Source organism: Lemur catta, chromosome 5 (assembly GCF_020740605.2).
Source record: "Lemur catta isolate mLemCat1 chromosome 5, mLemCat1.pri, whole genome shotgun sequence".
Lineage (NCBI taxonomy): Eukaryota > Metazoa > Chordata > Mammalia > Primates > Lemuridae > Lemur > Lemur catta.
The window spans coordinates 111,552,700-111,565,368 of record NC_059132.1 but is presented as its reverse complement, the minus strand read 5'-3'; the positions used below and the strand labels follow the sequence as shown (position 1 = coordinate 111,565,368).

Sequence of the window (12,669 nt, the reverse complement as noted above, 5' to 3'; positions counted from 1 at the left end):
AGAAATAAAAAACCAAGCTGTTCCTCTGAGATCACACAGGTATTTGCAGAACGCTATTTCTACACTGAAGAGAAAAATACAATAACATAAAACATCCACACTCAGAGAATTGTTTTGCTTTGTGTTTCTTTCTTAAAATGAGAGCAAAAATAATGAAATATATTTGTGGAGCTCCCTCTGGTGGCTTATTCACCACTCCTTTGCTTTAACAGAGCCGTAAAAAATCAAACTGATTATTACAGGAATTAGAACAAAGTCTTATGATATGCAAATATTTTGTTGACATGTTGAGTAATAACTTAATACCCATTAGCTTAAATTTGTGCTATTAAAACATGATAAGACAGTATCATTAAGTGGTTATGGAGGCCGGGTGCAGTGGCTCATGCCTGTAATCCTAGCACTCGGGGAGGCCAAGGCGGGAGGATGCTTTGAGATCAGGAGTTCGAGACCAGCCTGAGCAAGAGCAAGACCCCATCTCTACTAAAGAAAAAAAAAAAAAGAAACAAATTAGCTGGACAACTAAAAGTATATATATAAAAAATTAGCCAGGCATGGTGGTGCATGCCTGTAGTCCCAGATGCTCAGGAGACTGAGGTAGTAGGATTGCTTGAGCCCAGGAGTTTGAGGTTGCTGTGAGCTAGGCTGATGCCACAGCACTCTAGCCTGGGCAACAGAGCAAGACTCTGTCTCAAAAAAAAAAAGTGGTTATGGAGTTTCTAGGAGGAAGAGGAATCTTAAAAAAATCAAATATAAAAATTATGGGAAAAACTTATTTTAAAGATCATGTAAAAATCATATTTACAATACCTTAGAAGTCTGGAGGTTTTCCCTTCTTTAATTGTTAGGTGAGTTGAAAAACTTTTCACACATTTAATTTCCATTTCTTTTCTGTTTTTTAAAATTTCCCAGAAATTTTTCTACTTTTTTTCATTATGGTAAAATAAACATAACAAAATTTACCGTTTTAATCACTTTTAAGGATATAGTTCTGTGGCATTAACTACTTTTACACTGTGGTGCACAGAAATTTAGTTTTAAGTGAAATGTTTTAAAAATAAGCTACATGGTATTCCAAGTGCTCAACCATTATTTAGTTCTCAGTGGTTTGGCTTAGAAAATCATGCTTATCTGCCTAAAAAGTTTGAAGGCAATGACCTTGCCTGGAAGCCAAAACATTTATAACTACCATCTGAATCATTTGTTTTATCATTCAGAATATTTTATAGATGATATTATTTACAATATTAGTAACTGGAATCTGAAAATTCCACCGCATGCTGTTCTTGTATACTGAATGAATATTAACTGAAAATGAGGGAAACATTAAGAAAACCAACATATGATTTGATTCTGTCAGCCATAAGAAAAAACAGATTATAAACCTGGCCACAAACCTGCCCCGAGGGAAGTGAGGGACCTTATGTTATATCATTAGTTCGGTGTCACCAAGATTTCTGATCTCTCCACTCAGTCAGGCTGATACACGGCCAAGAGGTAAGGTAACTCTATTTCTGCAAGTCCACCCAAGTATGCATTCCTTATAGATATAATGACATATAGATACAAACACCCCCATTTTCTCTTCTCCATACCCCCACACCAATGACAGTTTTGTTTCCTGGAAGGAAAATTCCATATGTGTATATTTCAAATATTAAAATGGATTACATGTGTAAATATCATTTGGAATAAATAAGCATCTCAAAAACTGTCTATAAAATAGATTTACTTTGAATTCATATTTCACTGGACTCTATTAGAAGAAATAAAACACATTTCCAAAGAAATTTTGATCCAGGTCATGATTTTTTTTAAAAGGATATTTATAACAATGTAACCAACCTGATTTCCTATCAATGAAATATAATACAACCACTAATAATCACCAATAAAAATGTACAGAAAGTATATATAATATTAAGTTAAAAAACCAGAACACAAAATTACCTATAAACTCTCAGAGCTATGTTAAAAATACAGGCAATGTATATTTGAATAAAAATTGGAAGGTCCACAACAAAATTAAGTTAAAAGATACTAGGAATATGTTTCTTCCCTCTTTTATTACATAAAACTGTCAAAAGTATACTAAAAGACTATAGCAAATTTATTAAAACATACTTCATAGAAAAAATACAAAGTTATACTACTTAATTTCAAAGAACCAAGTAACTTTAATAGAAATCAAGTCTATCTCAAGAATTAGAAATGTTTGTACAGAATCGATGCAAAATGTTCTATAGTTTTCTCTTTATTATCTCACACTGAAGTAGTTACTTTTTCAAAATTTAATTTTGTTATTTTTAAAAAAATTATGGGTAACTTCTTTGATACATAATTGTACATATGAATGAGGTACATGTGCCATTTTGACACATGCACACAATGTGCACTGATCAAGTCAAAGTGAGTGGGACATCCGTCACCTCAGTCTTTACTTTCTTTTTTTTTTTTTTTTTTTTTTTTGAGACAGAGTCTCACTTTGTTACCCGGGCTAGAGTGAGTGCCGTGGCATCAGCCTAGCTCACAGCAACCTCAAACTCCTGGGCTTAAGCGATCCTACTGCCTCAGCCTCCCGAGTAGCTGGGACTACAGGCATGAGCCACCATGCCCGGCTAATTTTTTTTGTATATATATTTTTAGTTGGCCAGATAATTTCTTTCTATTTTTAGTAGAGACGAGGTCTCACTCTTGCTCAGGCTGGTCTCGAACTCCTGACCTCGAGCGATCCACTCGCCTCGGCCTCCCAGAGCTAGGATTACAGGCGTGAGCCACCGCGCCCGGCCCTCAGTCTTTACTTTCAAGCATTAAGAATAAAAGCTCAAAGACACAAGCATTCTGTTTGTGCCTAAAAGCAGGGTTTTTATTTGGCCTTTTATACTATAAATGCTGTTAAAATATAAAGGATATTGCTTTGCTGATTTGGAATTCATTTTATTCATTCATTCACTCATTTAAAAATAAGTTTACTAGCCACTTTGTGCAAAGTGTAAAACACAGTTTTAACTTCAAGGAGCTGACAATCTAATAAAAATAACATTAAGAAGATACATCCAAAGTTCTGAAGGCGTTCACATAAGGAAGAAATTATTTCCTGCTTTTTGGGGGGGCATGGAAAAGAGGGACCATTAAGGGAGAAATAAGAAAGGACTTGTGGAACAAAAGGCATGTGCAGTGTTTCCCACCTCCCGTAGATCAGTGGAGAACTCTGAACATCCGCCACCACTGTCAGTGTGATGGTGCCCAAGGCAATGATTCAACATTCTATTTGTTAATCTACAAGCTAATAATGTGAACACCCATCACACAGCTTGTTCCTTTTGCCTTTTTTTCAAGCCTTTATCTCCCTAGTTAGACTATAATATTTGAGGGCAGAAGGAGTATGTTATTCATTTTGTACCTTCCAATGGTTTACAGAATAGTACAATATCAACGTGACTTGTACTTACACAGAAGAGACAAAAAAAAGAACATTCAAAAAGGATGAGGGGGTACAGAATGAACAAAGTCAAAAAAGACAAAAGTACATACAAAGTACAGTTAGTAACTAGTGATAAGTCCAATTTGGCTAAGACTCAGAATCTAGAAGCATCATAAGAGACTGGGGCAATGAATGCAGATTTGAATCCTAGGTCTTCAATACACAACCATGAGTATGCCATCTAATCGGGAGGGTAGTAGTTTGCCCCTAAATGTTTTCTGCATGAACATACTTTATACAATTTTTTTTTTTTTTTTTTGAGACAGAGTCTCGCTTTGTTGCCCAGACTAGAGTGAGTGCCGTGGCATCAGCCTAGCTCACAGCAACCTCAAACTCCTGGGCTTAAGCAATCCTACTGCCTCAGCCTCCTGAGTAGCTGGGACTACAGGCATGTGCCACCATGCCCGGCTAATTATTTCTATATATATATATTTTAGTTGGCCAGATAATTTCTTTCTATTTTTAGTAGAGACGGGGTCTCGCTCTTGCTCAGGGTGGTCTCGAACTCCTGACTCCGAGCAATCCACCTGCCTCGGCCTCCCAGAGTGCTAGGATTACAGGCGTGAGCCACCACGCCCGGCCTATACAATTTTTTAATGTCAACGAGCCTGGCTCTAGGTGCCTCAGATTTGAGTTTCTAGGTTACAAAAGGAAGTAAAGGAATTATATTAATTTTTAGTGTCTTCAGCACTACTTTTGATGATAATCTTAGACTACTTGTCTTTCTAACTGAAGGAAATAGTTACTAAAACTACATTTTTCCTACTGTTGACCTTATAAAATAAAGATACGTTCCAGTGTGCTCAAGATAGTTGACAATTACCATTTATTTCTTTCTAGGCTTTGTTTCTTAATAGTTACCATTTTGCTAAAACAATGACAAAATGGTTTTTGTAAACTGAGTTTCACTAAAATTTTTAAAGAATTAACATTTGTGAGTAACTTGACAAAGGCTAAGTTACCACTCATTTACTTATTTAGTAAATACTTACTGAGCACCTACTACTTGCCAAGAACTATTTGCCAGGAACCAATGAACAGCAATAATAAAACCCCTCCCCTCATGCAGCTTATACACGGTAATGGAAGACATTGGCAATAAACAAATAAATCAAAAATAAATTAGGCCTGGCTCCGTGGCTCACGCCTGTAATCCTAGCACTCTGGGAGGCCGAGGCGGGCAGATTGTTTGAGCTCAGGAGTTCAAGACCAGCCTGAGCAAGAGCGAGACCCCATCTCTACTAAAAATAGAAAGAAATTATATGAACAGCTAAAAATATATATATATATAAAAATTAGCCGGGCATGGTGGCGCATGCCTGTAGTCCCAGCTACTTGGGAGGCTGAGGCAGGAGGATTGCTTGAGCCTAGGAGTTTGAGGTTGCTGTGAGCGAGGCTGATGCCACGGCACTCTAGCCCAGGCAACAGAGTGAGACTCTGTTTCAAAAAATATATATAAATAAATAAATAAATAAATTAGACAGTGATAATGTTGTAGAGAAAAACAAAGCAGAATGCAGCAGATGAGAAATGTGGAGGTGGAGTGGAGGCATGGCTGATATTTTATAGAGGGTGGTCAAGAAAGGCTCTTTATACAGTAAGTTTTGAACACAGACATGAAAGAAAAAAGAATGGCAAATACAAACCCATTTTTTCAGGTAAGTGTTAAATAATTGGCATGTTTAAGGTGACTGGATTTGGCATGGCTGGACTGGGACTAGCAAGAGAGGAGTAGAAAATGAGGCTTCTGCCCCAGCCTCCCAAGTAGCTGGGACCACAGGCATGCGCCACCATGCCTGGCTAATTTTTTCTATATATTTTTAGATGCCCAGCTAATTTCTTTCTATTTTATTTCAGTAGAGACGGGGTCTCGCTCTTGCTCAGGCTGTTCTCGAACTCCTGAGCTCAAATGATCAAGGAAGTTTCTTTTTAAAAAGACTTAACATACAGGATATTTGTTTGCTAACAGAAATGATTCCGTAGAGAGGAAAAGATGTATTACACAGAAGAGAGCACAAAGTCCTTTTGTAGGCAAAAAAGAATAATAGTAAACAAATGGTAGCGCTGACGCTGGATGGAAACAGAGACAGGTCATCCAAAGGGAAAGGAAAAAGGGCAGAACATTTGCAAATAGGTAAGACTGACAGGCAGAGTGACAGTGAGAGTGTGGGAAAGTGCTCTTCCAATTGCTTCTATTTTGTCAGTGAAGTAGGAAACACGTTAGTACTTGTGAAGAGTAAGGAGAGGGTAAGAAATAATCCTGCTGGGAGTGGGAGAGTAACTACACTGAGGAAATATAACAGGGTGGCCAGAAGGTGCTATTCTGACATTGTTGGTTATAAATTTAAAGTTAGACCAGTTAGAAGAGCCAGATTTCACCAAGTTAAGTTTTTGCCAGGTGATTTATAATAACAGAAGAGAGGGGCAAGAGAGTTGAGATTTTGGAGATTAGTATAATAAGAGAATATGGAATTTAAGCCAGGTAAGGAAAATAAAAATAAGGAGAAAGACAATGAAAAAAACTATTAGAATCCATGGATCCAAATGGGACAAAGATGTTTTGGAGGCAGACTCCTCAATGAATAAGCTAGAAACATAGGAAGTATTGGTCAGGGAGTGGGATGCTCATAAATGAGACTAACAAGGAGTAACTATTATTGATAATGACAAATTTAATGGCATGACTATAGATGAGAGTTCAAATGTCAGGCTAGAGACAATATTACTGATAGAGAATGATCAAGAAAATAAAAGACCATGTACTAAGGGAAGTATCATCTTTTTGCATACTGAAAGAAATCACCAAGAATTGTGACAGCATTGGGAAGAGTGACAGTGAGGCGGGTGTTAAACCCTTCAGAAAACAAGGGTCTACAGATGACCTAACACAGAGGGACAGCAGGTAAAACAGTCTGGTAGCAAAAGCATCAAAGCTGGGGAGCAGGGGAGGGCAGGGTTAGGGAGAGTGGCAGCGAGAAGCAAGGAAAACACCTCCTGCATCTTACCTCTAGACCCAGGAGTATCAAGGAATTAGAAAACAGCCACCAGGTAAGAGAGCTGCACAACAGTGTGTTCAGGGACAAGCTGGTTTTTAAAGCAAAAAAAAGTGAAGACATCTTTAGAAGTTTAAAAATACAGGGGATTTTGCCAATGATATACCATAAAAGGACTTTGTAGAAGAGTTTAGGTGACTATGCAGAAGGGCTGAAGGTGCAGACTGGGGCATGACCAGTCTTACCGAGACAGAGACTGTGAGGTGAGGAGGGAAAGCCTGGAGTCCTAGGCTTTTTGTGAATATTGAAGTAAAGAGAGAGAATGGATCTGACAGAATCGGTCCACTTAGGCTTGAATAAATATAATTTTTTTAAAAAAGGATAAAACCAGCATGCCAGTTATCATATTGCCCCTCAGCCCCAAATCCACTCTCCATTGTCCTGCTTGTGACACTGGAACTAGCCATCGTAAACATTTCTTCCTTGATTGCTAGCGCAATGTTGAGCTTCGTCAGCAGATGATATGGGAGGGTCACTGCAAAGGAAAGGAGCTTCCCTTCCTGACTAGTGCCTCCTTTCTTCCTGTTACTGCAGCAAGTGGGACACACAGTGGTACTCACCCTTGTGGGCAGCTTCCAGGAGAATTCAGTCACTCACCCCCTGCGAGTCTCCCCAGCATTCCCAAGGACAGCCTCCCACACAGTTTTGCGGGTGCCCCCACCAGCATCCCAGCCTGCTTCCCAAAGACAGCAGAACCAGGCTAGTTCCAGGGCACCCCAGTGGGCTTCCCAGTGCATTTTACTGAGACGCAGGGAGGTTCATCGGCTCCACAGTGGACAGCTTCCTGTTTGCCTGCCCCAGACTGGGGTGCCACCCAGTGGACTACTGCCAGGCCCTACCCGATAAGGCTGAAGCTCAGCCTTAAGGATGGCGTTCGGGGAATCTTCAAAAATTTGTTTCCTTCCTTGGGTACTCTGCCTTGGCACTAGGAGTAGCAGCTGCTCCCTGTATCTGCTATTCCTCCTTTAGAGTTCTCCTTACCTCTTCAAGGCTAATTCCCTAAAAATGATTATTTATATTAAATTTTCTCTGTTTCAATAATCACATGGTTTATTGTCTCTTGACTTGATGCTAATTTAAATAACTTATTTGAAGACTGATTTACAGTGATGATTTTGAACTATGACGGATATTAAAGTGAGTGACCATTCCTACTATGAAGTTTATCTTGCAGCAGGGTTTATACTTATGTATCTAAGCATGTGTGCATGCATATGTATGTGTGTACATATGTAATCCCAAAAAAGTCCCATATACCAAAGAATGCAGCTACTGACATACAGAAAATGTCAAATTCCTGCAACTGACAGTGTTCTTGTGCATGTCACTTAAACGCTATAGGCCTTAATTTTTTCATCTGAAATATGACAGAGTAACTACATGATCATGTTACTTCTAGCCATATGATTTTGATATACTTATTTGATTGTGAATTTTCAATACAAAATTTTCCCAGACTTTATCAAGTATGTCACAGGTATTTACTTCTTGAATGCTCAAAAACAAATGGCTCTGCTTAGGTTGTTCAAAAGTGACTTCATTTATAATGTTGCTTTCTTTTATTATACCAATACTACTTAATGTTTCTGTATGACTTCTGTAAGTCATCTTAGTTTTATTAACAGAAGACTGGTCAAGTAGAGAATGGCAATGTCCCTTAGTAACTTAATAAAAACAATCTTAAGAAATATCAGGATTAACTGAATTGAGCTGCAATAAAATCAGGTCAAAATGAATTTGTTACTAATAGTTTGTAACGTGATCATACCTGTTTATGTTTTTGGAGTGGCTTCTTTTCATGTAATTTTTTATCTCCGTTTTTCTTATAGGTTAAAGGTACTCCATATTTAGCAGCAGGTTTTGTAATTTTCTGAGTGGGTGCAACAGAAACCAAGCTTTGCCCTGAAGCTGGTCGCTTAGCTACATGAAAAGACAGAAAGCATTTTTTCTAGCAGTTCTTCATATTAAATCTTTAATTTCAAAATTCTTCAAGATAGCACTTTTCATTTTCACAATCATTGACAACAGTGGAAACTTTTCATCGAATATCTTATTCATTCCTTAGCATTTATCAATACCTTAACTATTTTACACTAAAGCTATTTTTTGAAAGAAGCAAAAAGCCAAACTCTCTAAGATGTTGAAGTTTCTAATATTAAAAAAAAGAACAGCCCTAAAATTGATTGTGGGTGATGGCTGCACATTTCTGTGAATATACTAAAAAAACATTTAATTGTATACTCTAAATGGGTAATTGTAGGATGTGTGAATTATACATCAATAAAGCTGTTAAAAAACAAATTTTAAAAATTCACATTTTAGAAATTACTTTCAAAGTCAGAAGACAATCAAGAGCAACTGTAAGCATGAAGTACATCACTATATGCAATGTTTTTCCTTCATGTATAGTCTGAATGATATCCATCCCTACAGACTCACTGAAGAACACACATCTTAAAACAATCATTATAACTAAGGGTTTCACAAAACAGGTACCTTTATACACCGTTGAGGGAAAGAATAAATTGGTCAAATTTTCTGGAGGGCAATCTATATCAAGAACACTATTTATGAACTGATTTTAAAGAAATAATCAGAGATACAAAACTTTATGTAGCCTGCAGCATTATTTATTTAACCCTTATTGAAGCCTAGATGAGGTGGTCTTAGAACGATAAGTTGAAGAAAAATAAAGTATTAATAATTAAAAGAAAATTCTATTTATTCATATCTCTAAAGAATATTAAAGGAAGTGAAGAGTCTACATAGTCTATAGTCTACCTAAACCCTTACCAAAACCTTCTTTCCTCTCCTATTGTCCACATCTGCTAAGGTACCTCTCTGCTCAAACCCCCACAGAGCCAGAGTAGCAGCTTTCTTTCTTCCTCTTCCAGCCTGCTCTCTAGCTCAGGATTTTATCATATGCTAATTCAATTTAAAGCAATCTCTTCTAACAAGTATTCTTCCTTTTCAGGACAGGGAAGGAGAAAAAAAATTTTAACTGGTAGTTCACAATGAAATACTACCATTAAACTCAGTTCTTCAGAGAAAATTTAATTGTATTAATTATATAATAGCATGAATTAAAAGAAATAAAACTGTTTATAACACAATCCCGATTTTCAGTCATTATGCATATGTTATCACAGAAAAAAACATATCAAACAGAACAGTGTGTGTTAAAATTGGGGTAATATTTTCTTTAAAAAATTTTTATAATGAATTCATTTTTCAAATAATTTAGTAAACTCTTATAAAAATAAAAATAATATTAGCCATTTGATTGGCATTTTAGAAATGCAGAAGTAATTTGTATCAACAACATAGGATACACAAGATATAGTGTTATAGGGTAAGCTTTTCCAAACACATATTCCAACTGTATCTTGACCCAGGAACTAGGAAGTGTGAGGAAAAAAAATTTCTCTTTGAGAGTTCAACTGTATGATCCAATATAGAACTCATATATATATATATATATGTATAAATATATATATATAAATAATGTATTCAATATATTCAATATATATAATACATATTATATATTAATATGAACATATATTCTGTATATAATATATACAATACAGAACTCATATATACAAAGTAACAATACTGTCACCTGGCTAAATGTATTAATGTAACCAAAGAAATACTGTGTATGCCAGAAAAGGGACTACAGGCACAAAAGCATAAAAACGAAGATTCCTAAGAGACAGATACAAACAGTTCCCATCCACTTTACAGAGAAGAAGGAGAATTACTCATCTGATTTTTGAGCATTTCTCAAGCTCAGACAAGGCTACCTGTAGTAGGAAGTTTAATGTGGGGAGCTGGAGGCCACAAAGTAATTATAGACCCATCAGCAATTCCACTTCTATTTTTGCTCCATGCTATTAAACGTTTCATTCATCCAATTCCTCTTACCACAAATAACTTTCTAATTCCTATGCAGACTTATCCACATGGAAAGAACATGCTGACACTGGGTGTTTCTGGCTTTTGTGACAAAGAGGCTTTTGATTACGATTTGACTTCTTATAAAGCTAGACTGCCTGGAGAGATCATGCTGACTCTGCTGTGTGTCTCCATCTCTTGTTTACAGTGAGTTGATTTCTCATGGATAGTGGCCTCTGCACAAGGAGAAGATGAGTCCAAGGTCTTTAAGAAGGGCTAAGTGTAGTTTGCCTTCCTGAGAAAACACTGCCATACCACTTCCAGTTTAGATGGACTCATTTTTATGATACAGTGTTTATTTTTATTAATTTACTCATATTCAAAATGGAGAACATGCAAAGCATTATATTTGAAAAACAATACACTCTTCACATATTAAATAACTTCCACTGATTTTAGAAATCCATTCTGAAATCATGTTATGCAAAAATAATAATTTCCCTCTTATACAGATACTTGTGTATACATACACATAGTACATAACCACATCTCCAAATATTCTGGTGTCACTTATCACATTATTTCAAAGAAAACTTGTCCTTGGTAAAGTGCTCGACTCCACATTAATTTACTTTGTAAAATTTTAGAATATGATGTATTTCTCAAAGAAAAATATTCTATAAAGATTTACAGCAAATTTGAACATTTTCTAATTCTATAACAATGTTCTCAAAATATCAGCTAATAAAGATATAAGATTTCAAGCCAGATTTCTTTTAAATAAGATGGATAAAAAATAAAAATTTTGTTATTATCAGAAAGTGTTGTATATTGCCATATATCATACATAATTCTAAGAGGCATTTCCTCTGGATTAAATTCATCCTACAATTATCCCAACTTATTATATCTACATATATTTCCAGTATAATTAGACTTGATGATTGCAAACAGATGAAAGGCCTCATATTAGATTTTATTTACCTGGTATAGGCTGTGCTCCAAACTTTGAAAATGTTTTTGGACAAAATTCTTCTGCAATAAGCTTAGATTAAAAGAAAAAAAAAGTTAGAAAACATGTTAAATTTCCAAAATAAAAAAACCTACCCATTAATCAGAATATTTTTTTCCTCTTTCAGTCATAATTATGCTGTCAAATAAACTGTACTAATTAAAACCAAGAAATCCTTTCAGTAAATCCTTCTCATGCTAACTCCTTCCCAATATTACCAATTTATTTATATTACTTCCCTAGGCATGCTTGCTTCTTAAATTAACTTAATGGAACATGCAGGCCCCATACACTACTTGCTGGTTCCATATCTCAGCAATTTAACACAACTGTCTATCTGGAATAACCTTTATATTCTGTGTGCATCCATATCCCTCATTTACTTCAAAACTACTGAAGAATAATTTCATTATCAAAGAAGCTCTCTCAGAGTAACTCTCTGAGTTGTTTTAACTTTACTCTGAATCCTCTGAGCATCGCCAATGAGTTCACACTCGTAACTGTAAACATGTTATTGGATAAATACTTGAATACTCTTATATAACAAATTTCTCTTTTTAATATTACTATAAACACTCCATTACTTATTCCTCAGCATTTGTAAACATATTTTGAGAAGCAAAAATCATTTACATTTCCTGCAAGTAACTTTCTCTCCTTACTCTATTTTTGGCCCTAAGTGCAAAACAATGATACCAACAAAGAGTTAACTTAGATTAAGCTTGCTTTTTTCTTACTGGGTAGGAAAAAAAGGCAAGTGGGTTTTCTCTTTTTTCAAAAAAACTAAAGCCTGGTGGGAGAATATTCCTACAGTAACAGTGGACCAGACACTCCAATAGGCAAAAATCCATGACCTGAGATGGTTTTCTTTCCCTTTAAGGAGATTCCTACCACAGTAGCTCTCAAAAGTCTCATACTAGTAGTATCAGCATCACTAGAATTTACTATATATGCGAACTGTCAGGCTCCACCTCAGAGTTACTGGAACAGAGACTGTGGTGGTAGGACCCGGTGATGCCCTCCAGGTGATTCTGATGTGCGCTAAAGTTTGAGAACCACTACACTAAAGGCCATACCTCGTATGTAAGTGAAAGTCTGGCTCAAAGGCAGCTCAGAACAACTATGTGAACGTGTTTTCTCTTCCGAACACATGCACTTTTTTCGTTTCCTTTTCTTTCTTTCTTTCTTTTTTTTTTTTTTGAGACAGAGTCTCACTTTGTTGCCTG

General features: G+C 36.1%; 1 protein-coding gene across 10 annotated transcripts in view; it reads right to left on the bottom strand.

The window, feature by feature from the left end:
• Positions 1 to 12,669, bottom strand: part of NEK1 (NIMA related kinase 1) — a 137,395-nt gene that overhangs the window by 96,215 nt on the left and 28,511 nt on the right. For all 10 annotated transcript variants that reach the window (XR_006735456.1, XM_045552523.1, XM_045552526.1 and 7 more), the window contains 2 exons: positions 11,416 to 11,476; positions 8,306 to 8,457 (listed from right to left, as the gene is read on the bottom strand). Coding sequence is in view for 9 of the 10 variants with exons in the window: in XM_045552523.1 (XP_045408479.1) it covers positions 8,306 to 8,457; positions 11,416 to 11,476 (213 nt within the window). In the remaining variant the exon portion in view is untranslated. The remainder of the gene's footprint in view (positions 1 to 8,305; positions 8,458 to 11,415; positions 11,477 to 12,669) is intronic.